General features: G+C 41.6%; 2 protein-coding genes across 4 annotated transcripts; both read right to left on the bottom strand.

The window, feature by feature from the left end:
* Positions 1-501: 501 nt before the first annotated feature.
* LOC306744079 (CTTNBP2 N-terminal-like protein) lies at positions 502-14,788 on the bottom strand. 2 transcript variants are annotated; one of them, XM_079226655.1, is made up of 6 exons: positions 14,767-14,788; positions 12,862-12,975; positions 12,391-12,498; positions 4,427-4,678; positions 4,101-4,208; positions 502-2,911 (listed from the first exon to the last, which is right to left on the bottom strand). In XM_079226655.1, exons 2-6 carry the CDS (start codon positions 12,910-12,912, stop codon positions 1,610-1,612), a joined length of 1,821 nt encoding a protein of 606 aa, XP_079082781.1. In that variant the 5' UTR covers positions 12,913-12,975; positions 14,767-14,788; the 3' UTR covers positions 502-1,609. The 2 variants fall into 2 exon arrangements, with proteins under 2 accessions (XP_079082781.1, XP_079082782.1); XM_079226656.1 differs by lacking the exon at positions 14,767-14,788 and having other exon boundaries at positions 12,862-12,902.
* A 1,904-nt stretch (positions 14,789-16,692) lies between these two features.
* LOC306744210 (cytochrome P450 3A27-like) lies at positions 16,693-21,484 on the bottom strand. 2 transcript variants are annotated; one of them, XM_079226802.1, is made up of 13 exons: positions 21,315-21,484; positions 19,950-20,043; positions 19,816-19,868; positions 19,631-19,730; positions 19,434-19,547; positions 19,207-19,295; positions 18,887-19,035; positions 18,667-18,794; positions 18,448-18,526; positions 17,924-18,084; positions 17,614-17,840; positions 17,370-17,532; positions 16,693-17,260 (listed from the first exon to the last, which is right to left on the bottom strand). In XM_079226802.1, exons 1-13 carry the CDS (start codon positions 21,383-21,385, stop codon positions 17,159-17,161), a joined length of 1,530 nt encoding a protein of 509 aa, XP_079082928.1. In that variant the 5' UTR covers positions 21,386-21,484; the 3' UTR covers positions 16,693-17,158. The 2 variants fall into 2 exon arrangements, with proteins under 2 accessions (XP_079082928.1, XP_079082929.1); XM_079226803.1 differs by lacking the exon at positions 18,887-19,035 and having other exon boundaries at positions 18,667-18,775.
* Positions 21,485-23,982: the final 2,498 nt, after the last annotated feature.

Below are 23,982 nucleotides of genomic sequence, written 5' to 3'. Positions count from 1 at the left end.
GAATGCTGCTACAACACTCAGAATTCAGTCAACAACCTACACAAATATTTCAAAGCAACGTTACTCACACCTGAAAAAGGGACGCATCATTAAAAATGGCCGCCCGGGAAGCTTCTTTTCAGCGTGCATACACAACTCACCCCAGCACAACACCGACATCCCCCCTCTGACCTCTGTATGCATGACTAATCAATCACATCTAGGCAGACATTTAGGCATCTCTAAAAAAAAAAAACTCAACAAATAGACAATAGATTAACTAAGCAAGTAAGTATCCTTATATTTTATCAAAGTTGTTGACACTGTTAACTTTGTTGATGTATGTTTTATCTTGCTTCACAATACTTTCGTTATTATAGGACTTTTTACATTTATAGTTATAGCCTATACATAAATGAATACCCTTTCATCCCTTTGACTGTTTTTAATTGCCTATTGAACTTATATATATTATCAGCATCCAAATACAATATTAAAACAGCACTAGATATTGTAGGTTTTCATGATATGCATATTTATTTCAAGAGACGGATGGATGTTGCCCCTCACAGACAGTGTATAAATCTACAGATTTAACTTGCTAAAACAATTAGTTTTCATCTATTCTTGATTGTAAAGACAAAAAAAAGCATGTTAAACCTAAAACAAACATCTGTAGCTCTGTTAGGACAAGATAACGAAATGTAAATGATTTGACATACTAATAAACAGGTTTCAGTAGCACGATTCAAACCTTTAGTCCCCATTTTGTCCAATGATGAAATATTCCCAAAGAGTTGTCACATAATGGTGACATAGTCCTTCTTGGTTTGGGTAAAGCAGAAGTTAAACTTCCCTGAATCAAAATAATATAAATTGTTGACATACAGTATCTTACAGTAATGTTGTACAAAGTGTGCCCCCCATTTAGGAACAAGATTCAGTGTATTCATGACAAGTGTAAAAGAAAAAAACAGCACATGCATGTGATGTTCATTCATAGAGAATCAACTGTGAACTCTTCAAACTATTTACAGTATAATAGTGTGTTATTAGACCATTTCAACAGGAACTGCATACAGCTTGTTTGGAATAATATTCAAAAACTACTCACTAGTTTATTGTGAAATGGCGATCGCTACACATTTGCTATACTTTACATCCATTTATTTTCAGTCCTTCTAGTTACTATACAGTATAGCTTCTGACTAAAGTCTTCTTTTTTATTCTAAAATGTCTTTCAGGTCTTTATCTCGTTGTCTTTATAGATATGATTTCTAAACACCCTAAAAAGTTAAAGTGTAAAATAACAGAGACATATTTTCATTCTAAAACTTACAAAAAAAATCTATATAAGAGAGTAAAGACAGAAATGTTAATAGAAATATTTAAATCAGATTTTTAAAAAATCATAATATACTATATTTTATTTAAAATAGTTATTTTCTGATTGTTTCTCAGGCTGTGGTATGAAGGTGACAAAGTCTTCAATGCATTTGTTTGAACCAGTCAAGCTTTGAAGTTTCTGTCCTACTGATTAGGAGTGCTATAAAGTGGGTTTATTAAGGTCTGGCAAAGATGATGATTACAGTAACTGTTGATTTAGTGGTTAGTCTGTATAATCTGGCCGTTAGCTGCTGGACGATAACACCAGGTCTGGCTCCTTGGCTCCTTCCTGCCCACTGTTGCTTTGTCCACAGTTCCCAGTCAGCTCTGGGAAGAGGCTGGTCCGAGCAGAGTGACTTGGGGAGCCTGGAGTTGGACTCATGCCGGGCCTTTTGGGAGCGATCAGAGGAGGATGAGTCCTCTCCGAGCGAGGAGTGAGCGGGGAGCGGATCCCCGGAGATAGCGGCCCTGAAGAAGGCGACCTCCCCCCAGGAGGAGTTGCTGCCAGGTTGCGGTAGTCTGTACCAAAAGGAGAGCTGCTGAGGGGTGCCAGCTTGACGCCAGCCTGCTGGCTGGTGAAGCGGGACAGCACCTGAGTGACAGTGTTGCGGGCCAGCTGCTTGGCGGAGCTGTGCTCTAGTGGGGGAGGGATGGAGGCGGTGGTGGGGGAGAGGTCCCTGGGGGAAAGAGGGCCACCATGCTGCTGCTGCTCTAGCTCAGCCTGGCTCTGGAACTTGTGCCTGGCGGCATGGAAGCGCTGGTTGATACCAGCTTGGTAGGAGGACTGATGGAAGCCTGGGCTGCCCAGACGCTTGGCAAGTACGGGCGAGGAAATGGGCGAAGAGGAGAGGGACGAGGAGGCCGTGCTGGAGGGAGACTGAGGGTGTGGATGAGCAGGAAGAGAGGGAAGAGGGGAATGCAAAAGTCCTCCTCCCCCATTCTCTACCACCCCTCCATGTTCTGGTCCTCTCCCCTCCTGTGTTGGTTCTGACTCTTTATGAGTGGGATGGCCATTGACCTTTGGTAGTGAAGAGGATTTAGGGGCGACAGTTATCTTTCCATCTGGCTCAGTCTGAACAGAGGTGGACCCCGCTATGGAAAGGGATCCTTTCCCCTCTGTCACGGCCTCCTTCACCACTTCTTTAACCCCTCCAGTTTCATCCAACCTCTTCCTCAGCTCCTCCAGCTGCCTCTCAAGCCCTCTACTCCTCTTCTCCTCTTTGCTGATCCTGGCCTTCATCTGCTCTCTTTCTATGTCAAACTCAGCCAGCTGCCTTTCTGACCTCACCTCTAGCTGGGCTGTCCTGCTCTTCTCATCTTCAAGAACCCCCCTAAGCTTCTCCAGGGCACCAGTCTCCTCTTGGAGCGAGGTGCGAAGTTGGGAGACTTTCTGAGCCTCCTCCTGCGCCTGGCTACTGGCTTTCTGGAGCTCTAAAGTCAGGTCTGATGAGAGCTGTTGCTGCTGGGACAGGGACTCCTCCACCTGACTCACTGCCTGAGCTTGTTCCTTCTCCAACTTCCGCACTGTTGCGCACTCCACTTCCAACTAGAAAGAGAGGGAGAGAGAAGTCAAGGCGAGGCAGCTTTTCCACATTTGACCACAAGGGGGCAAAATAACACTGCTTACAATAGACCAAACACATGATGAGAAGCAGTATCATTTTATGAAATTATAAATTTCTTTTTTTGTATACCGGTATGTATTTTTCACTAAACCCATTACAACTGAGTAATATAATTGAGTTGTCTGCAACTCTATTTTTAAGTTATTTACTTATTTCTACCGTAAAGGTGATTTTCCTATCTTTTACATGTTTCCATTTCAAATTGCTCATCTGAAACATATGAAGTGGTATAAAATGTGTATCATTAACTTCATCATAAGCCAAGCTTTTAGAAATGGGGCTCAATTCCTGTTTTTCTGCCAATTTGCAGTCAGTCTCCCAGTCAGCTATATTTTTAGAAAATGGGATGAAAACATGTCTGTATGTGTCGTTACAGGGTCAGGCAAGACAGAGAAAGAAGCTGTTGTTCATGTTTTGCCCTTTAAATAATAATTTGCTTGTTTATGGAAAGTTTAGATTGCCATTAGTATGCTAGTCTGCTTATATGTCATTAGTTGATGACTAGGCAGCTTAAAACCTTTGATGAGTTAAAGAAGGAAATGGGAGGTGATGAAATACAACCTAGTGTATATGATTACTGTACAAAAACAACACAGGCCGGAAAGCTTGAGGAAGACTGGGAGACACTCAGGAAACCTCCCTTCCATAAGGCCGGTGTCCTACAGTTTGTGTAGTGGCTGATTGTGTGCCAGATGATCTTGCATTAGACATGGACATTCATTATCTCAGGTTTCCTGAGGCCATAAAGCCACGTGGCTGCTGGACAACTAAACAATGGTTTCTTCCTCCTCCGTTTCCTGTGGAACAGCCCCGTGCCTGTGCATACGAGTGCTTGTGTTTGTCTGTACTTTAACAGGCCAAGCCGTGTCCACCCTACTGGGTTACACAATAGAACTACACTGATGCTTCCCTGCTCAGTGGCTTGGTTTTAAATCACAGCTGCCACATTGAAGAAGGACACGGTGCAGACAGGCAGAGGACAGGGAAAGGGAAGCAGAAAAATCTCTTCCACCAGATGTGCTTGTCTATCTAGAAGACATACAAATACAAACATACACATATAGTGCAACAGTAATTGCACACTTTACATCTTTTACACGTCAGTCATACCTGTTGTAGCAGTTTGTCCCTTTCCGTCTGCAGCATGAAGGTGAAATCCTCATTCTGCAGAGACTTCTGAGCGCGCCGCCGTTTTTCCTCCTCCATATCAGCTATCATCTATCAAACAATTTGATTTATTAAATAAATTACTTGGCATGCAGACCGGGTTCTTGTTGCATGATTCAGTGCATTCATTTGAAAACGTTCACAATCCAGCCTATTGTACAAATGTGAGCCCCAGAGTGACCCTGGCTGGATACTTGGGAGGTTGCAACATTGTCCAGACACGCAAATCAGAAATAATGAATGTGTGTGTTCACGACTGCATTACTTACCCTCCTGTGTCTGCTCTCAGCAGCAGCCAGCTGTCCCATCATCCTCTCCTGCATCCTCTTGCAGTGAGCCATGACCAGTTTAAGGACAGCCAGAGGGTTCGGGCCCACCGCCTGGCCCTGCAGGTGTGTGTGAGACTCGGCGAGAGTGTTCTGGCGCTCTGAGGACTCACTGTCCCGCTGCAGGGCCAGGAATGGATCGCTTAGGTCATACTCGCCATAACGCTCCTGGACGAATGTGTCTCTCTGCTGAGCCTAGAAACACACAAACATATAGCACACATGTAATTGTACTGTTTGGCTGTTCCTTTAACAGCAGGTGCTGGAATAAATCTACCTGCAGACTACATAAAGAAAAACAACTAATATGTCCATGTAAATGTTCAGTCATGACTTAGCAGGAAAAAAAATAACCAGTGTGTTTGTGGATGGCAGAACATGGATTTGATAGGATGAGGTCTCCTTTCCACAACGCAAGACAGGACAAATTTGTTGAGAAAATAACATGTCGGTGTCAAGAAAACACAAAGTAGGCTAACTGACCGCAAACAAAACAGAAAATGAACTTATAACTTTATGTATCATATCACTATTAAACACAAGACTCGTAAGTAAGTGTGTGTCTGTGTGTGGGAAATCTGTGTGGATGGATGTTATTGTCAGTGTGAGCAAAGCAGATGGTCGTTCCTCTCAACCCAAACACAAAGAGGTGAAGCGTAGTCGTCCAACCCCCACCAGGGGCAGATGTTAACTCCTCCCCAGGGATGCAGGGGTGACGGAAAGGGCTATGAAATCAGACACAAACGCAGAGCTGTTTCTAATAAAGAAGTTACATAATACTGAAACCAAAAACAAGATGATTTGAAAAAGAAAAAGATAGCACACTTAAGGGTAAAAATGCAATCCTGAGTGATAAAATATTGCATGCAATCAACTACTTTCAACCTATTCAGGCCTGTTTGAGAGAAACAGGCTGGAATGACAAATTAAGTGAGACGTGAAAGGGCCTTGTTGACCTCATGTCTCATTTACTACATACAGTAAGTAGGTTTGAGTTCTGGAGGCCTGCAGCATCAGCTGGCGGTGCAAGTGATGCAAGCACAAGCCACAGAGTTCAATCCACGTGCCTTCGGGACACCCGTCGCTGTCTCCCCACGGAGTCCTCATCCGACACCCCGGTCCTCTGGCCCCCTTCATCTCCCTGCCCAAACACGCATTGCACTGCATTCCTCTGCCTGTTCATTTTTTTTAGAAAATGCCTCTCTCTACTTCCGCCTCTCTGCCAGCATCTTTTTCTCACACGCTCTCAGACTGTGGCAGCAGCGCACACACACACACACACACACACACACACACACACACACACACACACACACACACACACACGCACGCACGCACGCACGCACGCACGCACGCACGCACGCACACGCACGCACACACACACACTCACCCTGAGGACATCAGTAAGGAGGCTGTATTTGAGGCTGAACAAAGAATGTGGCCCTCAGTGAAGAGATTACAGGACTTGAACAAAGACACTGCCATCAGTTTTACGCATTGTCTCCATGGTTAACCCAATGTGTGAGAAAGGGTACAAGTGTGTATGTGTGTCTATTTTCTCCCTTTTTTGTGTTTATAAATGTGTATGTGTGTAAGCCATTTGTACGTTGACCAGTAGCTGTGTGTTTTTGGGCTGGACTGTAAAACTTCTTCATCTAGCTGGAAACCAAAGTGCAGCTTTCTGAGTTAAATAACTTTTTAAATAGACCATTATGGGTCGGGCTGTGATTGGATGTGGATGTGTGTGTGTTGTATGTGTGTGTGTGTGTGTGTGTGTGTGTGTGTGTGTGTGTGTGTGTGTGTGTGTGTGTGTGTGTGTGTGTGTGTGTGTGTGTGTGTGTGTGTGGCAGTGCTCACATTGGTTCTGGTCTCCCGTGGTTTTCTTGGGATAGTTCTGATCATAATGACAGAGTGTGCTTTCCTCTATAAGAGGGCACAACACACAAACCCTCACTGCTGCAAAGCTCTCATTTCTGGCCAGCTACGGATGACAAATGTCTCTACAACAAAGAATAGATTATTTGCTAATTATTCACCGTTTCATAATCAATAGTTCTGCTTTGGAATTTACATCAAGTATATAACAATTCCTCTACAATTTCATGCAATGTTTGAAACAGATTGAAACATGTGTGCTACAGCTTGTTTGAGCATTACCTTCTTCAACAGCTTTAATGCATTCCCGCAGCTGTGACGAGGTGTGCAAGACAATCTGATGCTTTTCACCTGGAAAAAGTCTGTCAGTCAGTTACCTACAGCCTCAGGGCACAATCATGCCCTTGTGTGAGCTGAAAAGAGCCAGGGAGTCCTGTTTCCTGAGAGAACCTCTGCAATGACTGTCACACAATGAAGTCAGCAGCTCTGACTGGTATTGGGTGAACATCTCCTGTTACAAATTAACAGTTGAGCCTTAAACCCTTAAATAGCACTGTGGATGAAAGAAAAAACTGAATTGCAATCAAAATGAGAACGACTACATTATGCATGCACATATGTCTTATATATATATATATATATATATATATATATATATATATATGCGTGTGCATCTATGAGCTGGCATGTGTTTGCACACCATGCTGCATAAGGTTGTTAGCATAACCATTTGTTTCCGGGGTAACATCCCAAATCCAGCAGCTTTAGAGTGGGGGTTTATGGGAAATTGCGTTCCTGGTGAATTAGTCCACACGTCAGAAGAACAGAGACAAAAGGACAGCAGGACCAGACCTGTCAGATATGAAAAGCTTCTTTCATGGAACTTAAGGAGTACCGTGCGAGCGTCTTTGCAAGAGGACAATGTAGAACAAACGAGTATATGAGGTTGTTGGTCTATTCAATTATTTTTAAACCAAAAAAAGCAGTTCATTCATCAAGACTTTTGATCATAAACCTGCCGTGCAAGAGAATCACAGTGTGGGGTAATGCTCTAAGTGTAGAATAAGAGACTAAAATGTGAAGCAAAGAAGCAGGTGAACGACAGAAGACAGCAGGTCAGCTGCAGACGACCCTTTTCAGATTTATGTCCCTGGCTTCAGTGTTTTCTTGGATGAGGAAGTAAGACTATAGTAGTGCAGTTTTTCTCCTGGGGAGTGGACACGACTACTCTGCTCTACTTAATAGTAGAAAAGAACAAATAGTGAACAGACCACTCGTCAGCCTGAATAAACAGGCCTTGGCAGGTGAATGTATCAATCCACTGGCAGCCACATCTGATTTGTGTTGGTCATTAAGACATTACAGAACAGTCTTTTGGGGAAACTCGTAGCAAATGGGGAATGTGAGACAATATAATAATATTCTAAGCCTCTGCTTCCAGTGCGTTACCTATCAATCAAGTCCTCATGAGATTCAATTTAGCCATTTAAATTGTTTAAAGACCAACCATATTCAAACTGTATGCTATGAAGTATTTCTATAATGCAACAGATTATAACATGTCAACATTGACCATAATAAATAACAACATAACATACGTCAACCCAACAGTACACATGCCTTAGTTTGGCTGAGCACTAGAAAGGAAGGTTGTGGTGACAGTCTGGTGCTGGGGACTAATAACTAGCTAACCAGTCAAGTCAAGTACAAGTATACTCATTATCTACACAACTGACAGGATAAGATTGTGAAGTGTTGTCTTGGGAGAGCCCAAGAAGCAAATGGACCCACTTTAAGTTGTATTCGTTGATTTTTGGCCACTTGTAGGCAGAAGAACATTACAACAAGCTAGAAGCCAAATGTGCAACAGTGGTTGCCTGTAAAACCTAAATAATCATCTTAATTAAGGAGGCTGGTTGAATAAAGAGAAGCTCTGGAGTTCTAGAGAGTTGGATGATAGTACTCTGTGGTTCTGACACTACAAGCAACGGCTTAGACATTACATTTTGGGGAATCGACCAGGTGTATTATACTGAAAATATAGCAGAACCTAGTTTGGGCCTTCATCTGCATTTACTGAGAACTCACTGAGATTGTACAGACTCAGTATCGGCATAACCGGTGGGAAACTTCCATTTATGCACGTTCTGCATCACTAAATTCTCAAATGTGTACATTTACAATACCGTCCAGGAAGTGCACTAAAAGGTTTTGAATTACGTGGAAAGCCATATCCGTCTCATCGTGTCTCATGCAGACGGTGCAGAGAACAGTGCAGAGTGAGAGAGGGAAAGACACTCTCAAGAGATACAGTAAGTACACTGTGTACTGAAAAGTGAATTTTTCACAGATTTACCCGAACAGAAACGAAATGGGCCCCAGCTAAGATGCAAATTTGCAGCAATTCAGCCAAAACTTATTGTACATAGGCTACCTGCCACAATGCTTTGTGCTCTGCAAAATAAACAAAAGAGAGAGAGAGAGAGAGAGAGAGAGAGAGAGAGAGAGAGAGAGAGAGAGAGAGAAATGAGATTGGAAGTGCAGACTTTTGGAAGTGTAAGTCAGCTAAGGTGTGTGCTTAAAGCTTCAGCTGTATCCTCCACCCACACATTAATCACAGATGGCAATAAAATGACTGGAAAGACGCCAAACAAAGCCTCACTTAACTTTAGGGGCCGTGAGACAAGACAACTTCCAAGTAATGTTTAACTGCCTCCGATGCTATCATCAGTGGTTTGTTGGTGATGAAACATGGGAGCAGGTGATCTCAACCTTTGGTCAGGTGATGGTCAGATTAATGACATATCATTAGGTGGAACAAGGAAGTACTCTGTTATTTCTTGAAAACGAGTAAAAGATTCAACTAAATTATTACACTGACACAAACTGCATTGAGAGAGCATTGATTTTTCTTATCTCAGACTGACGTCCTGTATCACTAATCTATTTGTAACAGGCAAATACCCTGCTGTTCAGTGCAAATAGCAGCAAAGGGTGGAACTTGTTAACATTAAAGATATGATCCATTATATTCGAGCTGGGTCTCGGGATAAGAGAGTCTGCCATAAAAGGACATCCGAAGGAAAACAGTTCCCGACCTGCATTGCTCACATGGACTAGTCATTGCTGTGTGTGTGTGTGTGTGTGTGTGTGTGTGTGTGTGTGTGTGTGTGTGTGTGTGTGTGTGTGTGTGTGTGTGTGTGTGTGTGTGGGTTTTTTTAACGAGTAAAAGCAAGAGGGTAACATAGGGTACTTTGATGTCATCTCAGAATTGTCCAGTCAGGGAGCTTTACTCTCTCAGGCCTCGGGCTCTGGGTGTTGATGTCGAAGCGCTTCACTGACATCATCGTCCAGTGTGCATTACACTGTTGTATTAGGTATTTCCTGGCTTTTAAGGGCACCCTCTGTGTAGTTTCCGCTTTCGGTATTCATATTTTTTCCCTTACCATTCTTGACATGTCCAAATTGGGCAGTGATTCTTGTAGAGGAACATAATATACAATCTTATCTGAACAACAGAATCTAGCCAGGCCCTATTGTTTTAGGGAATTGGGAAAACACGTCAGCCTGCACAAATAGATATAGCATTTTAGGATTACAGGATATGACATCATGTGGAAAACAAAACAGGCCCTGCTGAGCATGACTGAGAATTTACAAGGAAGGTGTAGTCTGTTTTCATGCCTTCAACTGGCATTCCTTTGAGCTACTGAGAACTTGCTCAGTGCTGGATGTATGCCATGTATGCCTGACAAAGAGAAGATAATATCAGCATTAGTTCCAGTATAGATATAGACAATCATCAACTCAAAGGATATGCCACGCCTGTTGTAATGCAGGACCTGTTTTGGGTGTCTTGTTCTCAGGAATGTTCCCTCTAATAAACTTATCTGTCTCCTTAGTGATGAAAACTAAAAACAGTGTAAAATCCAGAATCTGTAGAGACAAGTCCCAAAGGTGACGCCATCTTATTAGTAAGCAAACACTGATACAGTTTCATGTTTCTGAGGGTTTCGGGTGATGGAAGGGTTAAAAGGGCAGCTGAATGCGAATGACCCCAGCAATCTCCAGGCATCCTGAGTACTTGCAGCTGAGAGGAGAAACTATTTCAAGTTGGAAAAGAGTGGTAGGGATATGTGAACATCTTTTGCCTTACTCAGCCTGAGGGGAGAGTTTAGAGAAAAACTCAGCAGCATTTCAAGATCCAGGAAGAAATCCCAATGTGAAAAACTGAAAAGACAAAACAGACCTCTTGGGTGCAAAATCCATGCACAGACACAGAACTCAATATAGGACACATTAGCCTGCCATCAAACCATGACACTGCCCTCTGCAGTCACGCGTCTACACACAATCCGCCCTAACGTGGACCAGTCATTGAAAACTGTGTACAGGCCCCCAGTGGTAACAAGGGAAGTCGGTGATTTGAGCCTACAACTCTGTACATCCTCTCCAGAATAAACACTGCAGCCTCTAACTGGCCTATCAGAGACTATCTGTGTGTGTGTGTGTGTGTGTGTGTGTGTGTGTGTGTGTGTGTGTGTGTGTGTGTGTGTGTGTGTGTGTGTGTGTGTGTGTGTGTGTGTGTGTGTGTGTGTGGTCAAACATGAAAGCCCCCCCCCCCCCCCCCATAATGTTGCTGTGTGTGAGGAAGAGAGAAGGAGGAAAATAGGGAAAAGAGGGGGAAAAGTGGTTAAAGATAAAGAAAGAGAAATCGGTACAGACAGCCAGGCGACTGTACATTTGTCCTCGGGGGAATGACGTGTGCGTTGAGTTTTCGGCAAACCCTGCCTTCATCAGCTCTTGTCAACTGTCGTCACAGATGCTTCTGAGCTGGTGCAGTTAGATTGGCTTGCCCTCGGGCCCCTGGCACAAAAATTCTCCCATGCTTACAGCCTCACTTGCATGCGAAACAAACCTCCGTATCAAGGCCTGTTCATGAGAACAAGACAGTCATGGTTGCTACTTGTCCTTATCACAACCTCAATCACGATTTCAGATAATGAGTCAAGCATTCGAGGCCTAAGCAGCTTCATCAAGCATGGAGCAGCTGCTGCGGTCATGAGTGTAAAAAGCAGCCAGGGGCACGGAGAGAGCCAATCAGTCTCGACTAAAACATTGCACGGCATTGTACCCGAAGGTAAGCTATTCACTCGAATATGAATAAATAAACCACACAAAACTGAGGATTTAAGGGTTTATGGTTGTTGCTGCATAATGAGGTGCTGTTCGCAATGTGCACTTGGGTCATTCAAACTGTGGACAATGTACCCCAAAACATTCAGAAGGTGTCTGAGATGCATAGGTGCTTTGAAAGACTGCCGAGGCTTCTCCAAAGTCTGTGTTCAAGTTTCAAAACACAGTTGGGTACAGCTGATTTGCAAGTGCCAAACAACTTTCACGAGGTTTGCGGTATGTACCCGAGGCAACGGGCCAGACAGCCACCAAAGTCTTCACTTTGGCCGAGGGCACATTTTTGTTTATATTCAGCAACAACGGGTGTTTCCCAGATTAAAACAAATGTGAGCACAAATGGTTACTTAAGACCCATTTGACATGAATATGTATATGTAGGTATGAACAATAAGTCTGAACTAACGCCTATACACAATGTGGACGTATCCAGGTTTGACTAGTGCCTGGTGAACAGGTGAACATGAGAAACACATATTTAAACTGATCTGACCAGCAGTCATGTGTGCTCTAGTGGAGTAAAAGGCCTGCTGGGAAACCAGAATGACTCCTGCGCCATTGTCTTTACGAGCTCTGTTTCCTTAGTTTCCTGTTTACACATCCCCTCCCTGCTAGCTCACATTCTTTTTGGGGGGTGTCATGCTGAAACAGGTCAATGTTAGTGTCCAAGGAAAGAAAAAGAAAAGAATGGGTTGTATTTAATGGGTTGCCATGATGGCTATAATAATATTTTCAAGTTATTACTATGTATGCTGCAACATGTATGTAAGGTGTTTTGCAATGTGCATGACAGAATCCACAGGAGGATTTGTGTGTGTCAGATGTTGTGTCTAACTCACCCTGAGGGTATGTATGACCACATCCTGGGCCTCCAGCTCTCCCTCCAGGACACTGAGGAGAGTCAGCAGCTCTCCTCTGCTCAGAGCCTCCACATTCATCTTCTCATCCTGAGGAGCCAGAGGGTGTGTTCAAGTATTAAAAGAAACAAATAAACACAAAATGCAATCAGAAGGATAACTAATGAATGAATACAAATGGTCCAGGTTTTCTTTTTTCATGTAGCATATTATCACTTAGTAGTAGATTATCTGAGGGCATTTAAGAGACTTGGGGTCCCGTCTGTGGCCTCTCACTTGCATGTGCTCAGGGTCATAAACAGGAAGTAATTAGCATATCTGCATGTTAAGTTTCTGAGGGACTGAGGACAGTTGTTATCTCTATTCTGTTCCCGCTGCGAAGATTCAGTGGGCTCCAAATACCAACAGGGTGAGACGAATGTGATTGATTGAAATGTCGTATTTGGCACACACTTTTAAGGCATTAGCCATCCCGCTCTCCATCCACTGTATCCTGTGATTCATCAGCTAGGTCCAGTCATAGTCATAGGGTCCAGACATAACACACTTCACACAGCAGACACCATCCTTAAAATTAAGAGAAAGACAAAACACAGTTGACTTCATCTTGAGTAAAGTCGCTTTCAGGTTAGTTACAGTGCCTCATAATGGTGCGGCTGCTCCTCAGCGTGTTAATTATGTGTTTGACGAGGATACGTGCAAGCTGGGAGGTCAGATAACAGCAGCAGCTGTAATGACCAGCCTGTCTCTTACCCCTTGTGTTGTTCTCTGTCTGTCACACACCATAAATAAATAATCTCTCGCAAGATGCTTCAAAGGTTTACAGCATAACCTGCGCAAGATTAAAATCCACATTAAAGTGTCTTGGTAAGGTGTTGGGCTGCCAGAACAACCCCAGGGGAGGATTGTTCCTCTGGTGATGTTGGTCGCAAATATAGGTGTTCAATTGAGATTAGATGTGAATCTGATTCTTATCGTTTTCCTGCTTGCCAAACCATTCAGTGACATCTCATGTTCTATGGAATCTGCATTTGTTGTGTTTTTCCTCGCATTGGTCACCCGTTTGTATTAACAGTAAAAAGCAACTGTCCTCATCTTCACTTTAAACAAACCTCTCCTCTTCTTTGACAGCAAATGTTGAATCTCAAGTGAAGGCTACTGTTTACTTTCTTGCAGCAGCGCCCAAATTCTTTGGTGCATTTTATGGCTCACCACACATTCACAGCAAAGCAACAAAGTGTGTGTGCGGCACTGGCTACTCACTTATAGCCACACACACACACACACACACACACACACACACGCACACACACACACACGCTCTGTAAGTTAGCTTGGATATTAGTGTGTGTGTGTGTGTGTGTGTGTGTGTGTGTGTGTGTGTGTGTGTGTGTGTGTGTGTGTGTGTGTGTGTGTGTGTGTGTGTGTGTGTGTGAGCTGTTGGCTGTAAATTAGGCAAATCTCTCACTCTATGTGTCACCCGATATCTGTAAATTATCTTCCATGGAAAATCCTTCAAACATTCCAGGGATGCCCACACCACAGGAAGCATCACTCCCTGAATCTCACTTTGTATCCCGCATGGTTGGAGTTTGACTTTAAGATGGACACCCAGCCAATGCAACAGTCTTGTCATGAGATGCTACATTCATGCAGAGCAAGTAAATATAAAGCCAACAGCTTTATAGACAACTATAGTCCATGCCTGTGTGCATTCACTAGTTCACAGACTTTTTTTCTTTGCAGTCCTCTCTCTCAGAAGGCAAACAAAGGCTGGGTTCAACTTTACTCCTCCTCGCTCAGTAACCAGGAAGGTCTGTGCTGTGACTGCTCAGTGTGTTCAAAGCAATACCTGAACCCAGCCGTTGCTCGGGAACAGCAGAGGATCCACCTGCCTTTGTCTGACACAAGGGACTGTCATTATGTTCCGTGTTGGCAACATTCACTTCCATTGCTAAGTGTCACACACATCACAAACACACCAAACAGCAATCATATATAGCTTCCCTGTAGTGATAATGGTAAAATCAATAATGGATTAATATCACTGAAGTGCACACCCATTAGTCTGAACAGTAACTCAACATAAGCCCCCTGTGAGTGCTACTTTATATAATGTCTTTCTAAATATTATTTTAGCATTATTAGTAAGAACAAATTCCGACCTAGTCTGCGCCTGTAAAGTTTCACTTTGGCTAAACTGAAATGGCAAAGCCCCATTCAGAGCGAGCAAATATCGAGTCAGAAACCTGTCTATGGACTTTTTGCATTTTCTTCCTAAAAAGCCTCACCAAATTGGAGGCTTAATTTCTGCAAGCCATGGAATAAATATTCCCGCAACATTCTGTGTAAACATACCTTCATGCGCCCTGTTCTGCCCGCATTAATTGTTCTCCAAATCCAAAAAGGAAGCTCCTCAACAGCATGAATCAAAGCAGTCCACTGTCATAAGCGAGTGCGAATAACAGACGTTCAGTGACGACGCCGCCAGCCAATCAAAGGGGCGTAGTGTTACAATCAGGCCAATGGCTAGCAGGCTTTCCGCTAGGGGGCGGGGATTAGGGCGTTCCCGGGTCTGAGGGATAAACCTCTTTGTTTCGGACGTCCAGTGTTGATTTCCACCCATTCTTGTCAGGCAGCGGGAATTGTTTCATGGGATAATAACAGATTGGGCAAAATAATGGCCCACTATAGTTGCATGTTTACTTTGCGTTACAATAGTAGTATCTACATTGTAAGTGTGTAAATGCACTTCAACTGTGGATTACGTGTAGCTTAATGGAGAACACACATGCATTTTAAATTCGATTTAAAGGATTGCAAATTATGCTCCTGCAAAAACAATCCGTAAATTTACCACGATAACTCATAGGGCAGGTTCTTTCTCAAAGGATCCCCGAGAATGAACGCCTCGTGGGAAGAGGGCTTCAATCTCACTGTGCTGCATCGCCCCCTAACGGCCAGATGACAGTATCGCAACATAATGTGCCATATTTCTATGCCAGCATGCGTCTGCATGCGTTTTACAATATTTCAGATCACAGTTTAGTATAGCTCAGTGTGTTTTAATTCAAATGGATTTGCAGCTCGATGATCAGACACATTTGTTTCATTTAGTGGACAATACTGTTCAGTGGAGTTGATGTGGTGTCAATTAGTGTGACGGTAATGCTACGCACAAATAGCAGAGCAAGAAGGGCTTCTTTTGTCACACAATATGGGTGTGTGAGGTCATGGTGCCATTCAGCACTTGAAGAAATGTTCTAACATTTAAGAGTTGTTCAGTGAAATAGAGGGTTGGCATTTAATAGTCTAATCATGTTTTTTTTTTTACACCCCCTTCTTTTGTTTCTCTGACTTTTTTTAGACTGTATTATTGAAAAGCAGGAACAGAAACCTGATGGTTGACATTTTTTCTGTTAGAAGATCTGCTCCTATTGTTGCTGAAAGAAAATGATTCTCACAATAGTATTTTCCCACCATACAAGCCTGCATGTCTTCGTCGCTTCGGTACACACCAGACTGCTGGTAACTCCTTTTCTGCACTTTAGGATGTGATGTTGACATATTTTTCAGTCAAAGTATAGCCTCATTGTATTTTACCATGTAGGCTACAGCTGATGTAACAACATGACAGCACAAATAGCAACACTCCTAAACCTACTGTTGGCAGAATAAGTATTAAGATACTTCAAGTCAAATAGAAAGAACAACAATGTAAAGATACAGTACAAGAAAAAGTCCTGCATTCAAAATGTTACGAGAGTAAAAGTGTTATTCTGTCAAACAATAGTACTGCAGAGAGAGAAAGAAAAGCCCCAGTGAGTAGTTATTCTTATATTATTCATTATTACAAATGTGTTGTTATTTTCACAAGTGACTGGTTAATGGGCAACTTAGTATTATTGAAATGCTGTTGCTGGTTAAGGTGGATCTAAAGTCAAGTACTTTATACTGTTGGGTCATTCACACAAATATTGCATCATACATTATAAATGGATCATACCGTTTGCATGAACTATAGTGGTCAAGTTATCGTAGTGGAGTAAAAAGTTGCTATAATATTTACCTCTAGATGTATTGTAGAAGTAAAGTAGCATACAATGTAAATACTTGGTACAAGTACCTTGACATAAGTAAAAGTAGTTTAGTTACTTTCACAACATTTTAAACTAAGGACAACATGTTTGCCTAAAATCACAGATTACTAAAATTAGATACATTTGAAGAATTACCCATTTCAAGAATATGACAAAAGCAGAGAGACCACACATTGATCAAATTAAGTGTGAGCACTTTTATTAGAGAAGTAAAAAACAAAGTCACAAATGAGATTGCAAGAATGTCAGTAATGTCAAGAGTAAAATGTGATGTATGAGGCCTGTTAAAATAGTTTCCTGAGCCCAGCCCCCTCAGTCGCACTTTGTGATGAGCTCTCAGCTGCACCCTCTCACATTTGTGAGATAAAGAGTGAAGAGGACGAAACAAATCGCTCATAACATGGAAACAAGCAAAGCTGGATAACTATAACTGAGCATATTAAAACTCTCTACTCTAATAGTATTTGTTTTTTTAATTTGTGAACCATATGTTTCAAGTTATGTCAAAGTTGATCCTGTTATAAAGTACTTATACAAGGAAGAGTAAAGCAAGAGCAGTAATGGGAATTGATCATAACTCACACTTGCATAGTAAATATTGTTCTTGAATTCCTTATTGAAAGCATCCCAAGATGGTCTGTCACTTTGAGTTAGCTTGAGGGAGGATCTGCAGCGGTTGCTCTGGGCTCCAGCTTCAGCTTGATGGGATTCTTGGGTGTGGTAAATCCATCATTTCCCAGCTCCAATGGAATCTAGGAAAACAAGACATGTGTCACAAATGAAGCCCTTCCGAAGCTCAAATCCAATCTCACCCAATACCCGTCACAATTTAGAGACTACAGAAACTTAAAGTTGTCTCACATCCGTCTCCTTGCATGTGACAAAGCTGAAGTTCTGGAGGATTTCCACAATGGCCAACTTCATCATTAAGAGAGCAAATCGCATGCCGATGCAGTTCCTCGGCCCTGCGCCAAACGGCAGGTAGGAATAAGGATCCATGCTGTCTTTGTTCTCTTTGCTGAACCTGGAAAATTAACACATTTTAAATTGATTAGCAAAATAACTAAGATTGGGTCAAATCTGACTGCAGCCATTTATCCAATACCTTTCAGGTTTGAAGACATCAGGCTCAGGCCACAAAGTAGGGTCACGGTGGAGAGTGTAAATTGGTACCATGACGACAGTTCCTTTAGGGATGGTCACACCGTTAATGTCCACAGAAGACTTTGCCACTCTCTCTAATCGATTAACAATGGGGTACAGCCTCATTGACTCATTCAACGCCATGTCCAGGAAATCCATTTTCATCAAGGCTTCATAGGTCGGCTGAGCCTGGAGTGTAAAGTAGTTGTTAGAACATAATTAGTTGCTGATAAAAAAAATAAGAATTACAGTAAAAAAAAAAAAAAAGTAACCTTTTCTGGGAAGGTTTCATCAATCTCCTCTTGCAGGGTCTTTTGGATGTGAGGGTGAGTTGCCAGGTCGTAGGCTAAGAATCCCATTGTGCTGCTACTTGTTTCATAGCCAGCAAAGATGAATATCATAGCCTGAGACAGGATCTCATGGTCAGTCAGTCCTGGAACACAAATGCATTGTGACTTTGTGGTCTGGAAAGGCTCAAAAAGTCAACATGATCCTTTTTATTGTCTGACTGGATAATTATAGAACTCAATGGGTTGTCACTGGTCTTTAACTCTGAACTGGAAAAAGACGCTGACTGTACGGGATACAGAGCTCTGGATGAATATAAATCCTTTTAAAAACAGCTTCAAATTGTTGTTCATAAGGTTCTTCAAATCATGGTCATAATCTCTTTATAGTTTTACTATATTTTTAACCCGATTCTTTGTTTGACTTCAACAGTCAGTTAACTGCTGTTGACTAGCAAATATGCTCTCTTACTTTCCTGCACCATCCTCCATATGGTTTCTTTCTCTACCTTTGTGGGAGCTCGTATACTCTTTGCTGGTCTTCGACATCTGAGAGTCCACCATCAACTGCATGAAGTCCACTCGGTTCTAGAGGACAAAAACAAATGGAATTCCTTATTTGATTTTCAAGTTTATGTTCAAGGGAGAGATTATGAACACAAAATATTAAAACTTAGCCAACAACCAACATCAAATCCATTGTAGGTAATACACCGTCTACATATTACCACATGTTTATTCTTATTCCGGTCCAATTTGATCGTCTCAAGAAAGCTGTAGAAGAATTTCGCCACATCAGCAGGGAATAATGCCACATCCATCTTCTCAAGAATTGGTCTCAAAAATGGAAACAAAACTGAAATGAATAAGAAAGTTAAAAAACAGCTAATTCAGAGCTCAAAGGGACAAGATAAGCATTCTGGTTAAACAGCGTATTGTTTGACATACCCACAAGCACAAGTATGGGATTCAGGAAGTTGAACTTGACCATTTTTTTAATGTTTGCTACAAAAGGATCCGATGGATGGTTGATAGAATCAATGTCCACACTGAAGGCAGTGCTGGTCACAACATCCATACTGTAGGGTCCAAATACTCTGCAAACAATGGGGCAGAAGTGTAATGTGGGAGTTAAACCATCCAAAATGATGTGTTAAGAAATGTTGTTTCCGATGTATTGAAAAGCACAAATAACAAAATCATGTCCAGCGCAGAAAAGTACAGAAGAAGAGTCCGTGTTCAAACCTCATCACAAACACAATACTCACTCTTTAACCTCTATGACTTCGTCCGCCTCTACTTTCTTGTGAAGGCTCTTTATCAGATTACTTGAGTGCTGCAACATTATGGAGTACATCTGCCCAAAAGTAAATAACAAAAACATTAACATACCGGAGTAATGGACCAGCTGGTTTTATTGCACACGTGAATAGTGCAAAAGATAATCAATATTTCTCATAATTTTTTTTTTTAAAGCTGCAGTGGGATTTTTAACCTCTTTCAGGCGTCCACTGGTGAATGACGGAGAGAGAACACTGCGAATCCTCTTCCATTCCTCATCTTCCACTATTGATACGGCGTCGCTTAAGGGTCCATTTAGACCAATATCCTAACACACACACACACACACACACACACACAGTATTGAGGTAATAACTTTGACATTTCCCCGACAATGTATCTTTTCCTTACCCGTCTGTTGGTGAAGATAGAATAACACTCCTTCACCAAGATCGTTTTGATCATAGCGGTGTCCATGATTGCCAGTAAAGGCTGTCTGCCATCGTACAACCTTGTGATGCAATATCAGATACTGTGTTAGTTAGAGCATTGCATGAAACGTTTATGGTCTGGAATATTCTTGCACGCACACTTACCCCCACACCTTTCCATATTTCTGATAGCATTCTGTGTCAAAATTGTGGATGCCCTAAAAAATGAAATGAGAGCAGACAGACAAAGGTTTTAAAGTTTCAGCAACCACTGCTCTAATTTTACAAATGTGTCTCACCTTTCTGAGCTCCAAAAATGTCCCAATAAAGGGCATGGGTTTGGGTCCAGGGATGCCCATTTTCTTGAAAAATCCATATGGTGCATATCCATATCTGAGGATTAAAAACAAGATTAGAAACCAAATCCATCTGTTTTGAGTCGATTACATGCATCTGCCCTTCTTTTATGAATTATTCCAGACTTCTTGCTTTGTCTTTTAATAGATCTCATTTTATACTGTGATTGTTTTCATCAAAAGTGCAAGAAAATATGCATGTTTAAATAAACACATTTAAAAGTAAGCAGTTTAATTCTTTACAATGAAAGCAGCTGTTATAAAACCCTCTTCAGAGGATGTCGTACGTATACAGATTGTAAAGCCATGAGGCAAATTTGTGATTTTGGGCGATACAAAATAAATTAAATTAAACCACAAACCAGCCCGGCAACATAATCAACTGTTTGTACTTAACAATGTAATTAACTTTGTTAATGATAACTTGGTTCTGTTTAGGTGTCCCAACAGTCAAGGACTTCTGAAACTGGCTCACCTAAATGAAACACAGCCATCGTTAATGTTATTAAATACACCTGTGTTGTTCTGCCATGACACCCAAGTGTCTGCCTAAAAAGGAGTCTATTGAAATATAATGCTATTCCCTATTATGTTATTCTGTGCATAGTCACACAGGTGATTTTATTTATTTTGACTGATATTTTGACTGACTATAATATATATATATATATATATATATATATATATATATATATATATATATATATATATAGATAGATAGATAGATAGATAGATAGATAGATAGATAGATAGATAGTGTGTGTGTGTGTATTTATTTATTCTGTATACAGCCAGGGACTCTCAACCTGTTTCTTCTCCGCCCAAGGACCACCTTCTTAAATAAATGACAAAAAAGGGAGAAAAAATAAACTGGGCTGTAAATATGTGTTGCCACATATCAGCTGTAATTACTGTCACCCATCGCCAACTGACATTATTAATACAGATTTAATATATTCAGTGACATGTTTTATCTAATATTCTATGAATTATTATTATCAATTAGATAAAAAATGACTGGCTTTGTCAAATTAAATCCGAGCATGTATCAGTGCTTCCAGTGGTCGAGAACAGGCTACAATCAGGTGGTTTCACTTGCTGCCTGATTGTTTTGCTCCACAACAGTAGTTCGCTCTCGTTAGCAAGTGCGAATTCAGACTTCACCTCAAACCAAATCCATGTTTAAAAACACTCACAAAGCCCACGACTGGACTATAACAAAAGATAATATGTCCGCTTGTTATGTGGAGTTGTCTCGTTTTGCTTACAAACTCTACAGAGATAAACAACTCCGCAGAGGCTACTCACGCTGTGATTAGAGTGATGAAAAAGACTATTAAAGTCCAGGTCTCGATGGAGAAGTCCGGGAAAAAGCCCATCTCTGTTCCGGGTCGGACTCCTGAAGATCAGCTGGTCACTGTTAACACGGAAAGCTCCCAACGCGGCGGTCCGTGCTGCTTAAACCAGGGCGATGCTTACTAATGGGACTACTAATGGTACGAAAACATGCAGGTTACGTAACATCATATCTCATCAAGATGTTGCGTAACTTCCAGGAACGATTCTGAACCATGCGCCTACTTCATGAACTGCAGCAACTCTCTCCAAGTTTAAATTGTGGTTAACTGTGGTTTCCAGAAAGGAGTTTTAATTGTCCTGGAAGAATATTATTGTGGTGGTTTGCTAGCTTTCTTTTCATCCGAGTTGACATATCAATAATATTTTCAATTATTATTTTCGGAGATAATTGTGTGTTGGTATTTAAGTTAACGGAATGGGAACAATGACATTTTACATTCTCCTAAAATCATGCAGAAACCCATGTGTGCACCTCCAACTTTGACTGAAACATATGTATTTTATTCTGGACAGGTCAATTGGCTTTTATATTGATACAGTATATGCTTATAGTATTTCATTTGATCCGAACAAAGGCGGCAATCCACTGTAAGAAGAGCAGTGGAAATAAATGATGAAAGACAAGTTATCAATATCCTCCAGATATCCTGGCCTGAATGACATGACATATGTATTCTATTCACTTCAATGTTATCTATATTGCCCAATGTCATAAATCACAAACTTGCCTCAGCAGGCTTTACAATCTGTACAATGTATGACCGACCTCCTGTGTCCTTGGACCCTCTCACTGGAGAAGGCATTTCATTTAATTAATTTAAGTGCTAGTGGGACAGACACTGCGTCTGTGAGATCTTGATCTAGCTTGATGTGACACAGCGTATTTCAGCATGCACTACCAGGACCTTGAAACTGAAGTGGCTAAATGGAAAGCAATTATTTATGACTGTGCTTTTCAGACTGTCCCAAAACGTCTTTCATGAAAGAGGCGTTTGACCCACTAACAAAACAAACAGAACTGTATTCAAACCCATCATGGATCACAGAGGCAACCCATTCATTAATTGATACATAATTAATGATAATTTGTATCAATTAACCCATCCTGTCCTTGGTAAAAGCAGCCCTGACTGAGCAATTAAGGCTTCTGCTGAGAGAATTCCAAAGTTCTACAATTTGTCAAATGAATAGAGCATACATCAATATTAATGTTTTTTCCTGACTAACTTTTTACCCAATCTGCCGAGGCATATAAGCATTTTGTCCCTCCTGTACCAACATGTACGGCAGTTTGAAAAACAGGTGTTACACAGTCCTACTAAATAGACCAAAAGTTAAGAAGATAACTGAACTTGAGTCATACATCATGCTGTAATTGCTACTGTCAGCGCATGACTTCACATGCAAATGCTGTGGGTATGTAATTATTAACAACTCTATTTAAATCATCAAGCAATAACTGCTACAGTTGCACTCAATTATTCAACTCCCATTGCAAATTTGGTTTATTGGCAACATTTAATACAAACTTTCAGCTGTTCAATAAACAACTCAAATAAGGACAATTTAAAAAGCTCAACACACTTAATCACTAATAACAATTGGTTTATCCAAAGTCAACACAAAATGCCACTTGTAATGATTACTGCAGTCTCAAAATGATTCAACCCCTTCATGACTAACACCTTTAGTACTCAGAACACCCTTTTGCTGTTATGACAACGTGATGCAAAGCCAGACACCCGGTTCTGACCGCGCTCCTGAGGGATCTCAGCCCATTCCTCGTGGGCAATGGCCGCCGGCTCTCTAATATTCTGGGGTTTGCGTGCTGCAAACTCGAGAATCTTCCAGGATTTTTTCTAAAACCAAGCCTTGGTGGACTTTGAGGTTTGCTTGGGATCATTATCTTGTTGGAAGGTCCAATGATGCCCAAGCTTCAGTTTCCTCATCGATGACGTGGCATTTTCTCCTATTGGATTTCCTGATACTTAATGGAGTCTCCTCCAAACGCTGCAGGTTTCCAGTGCCAGAAGAAGCAATGTGCCTTATTGTGGAAACTAGAACCTCCGTGCCTGCTGCCATCAAGTCTTGTTGCAGGTCTTTAGCAGTCACTTTTTTACCTGCCTCAGAAATCTGGTGGCAGCCGTCTATGGCTTCCTCTTTCTGCCCCGTCCAGGGAATGGAGCCGGTGTTCCTCTAAACTTGAACTTGTGAACTATACTTCCGACGGTATCGTTAGAAACATTCATTGTTTGGACAATTCTCTTGTCTGACCCATATTTCTATAGGTCCAGAAGACGCCTGCTTTGCAAACATACGCTCTTACGAAGGATTCTATACAGGGGCATGAATAATTTTGAGATTGTAGTAGTTTTTCAAAGTGGCATTTTGTGTTGAATTTGGAGAAACCACTTGTAACATTAGTTTTGTTGAGCTATTTCAATTGTCCTTGTTTGAGATTTTTTATTAAAAAACAGCTGAAAGTTTATAAATTTTGCCAATAAACCTAATTTGCAATTGAATAATTTTGAGTGCAACCGTATAAGACGGGAGAACCACTGAGAAAGTTACTTCCCACTGACTGTTTGAAAGACTAATTAGACTAATGTGAGTGACA

The sequence above is a fragment of the Taurulus bubalis genome (assembly GCF_910589615.1).
Source record: "Taurulus bubalis genome assembly, chromosome: 11".
NCBI classification, from domain to species: Eukaryota; Metazoa; Chordata; class Actinopteri; order Perciformes; family Cottidae; genus Taurulus; species Taurulus bubalis.
This window is presented reverse-complemented; position numbering and strand designations above follow the sequence as displayed.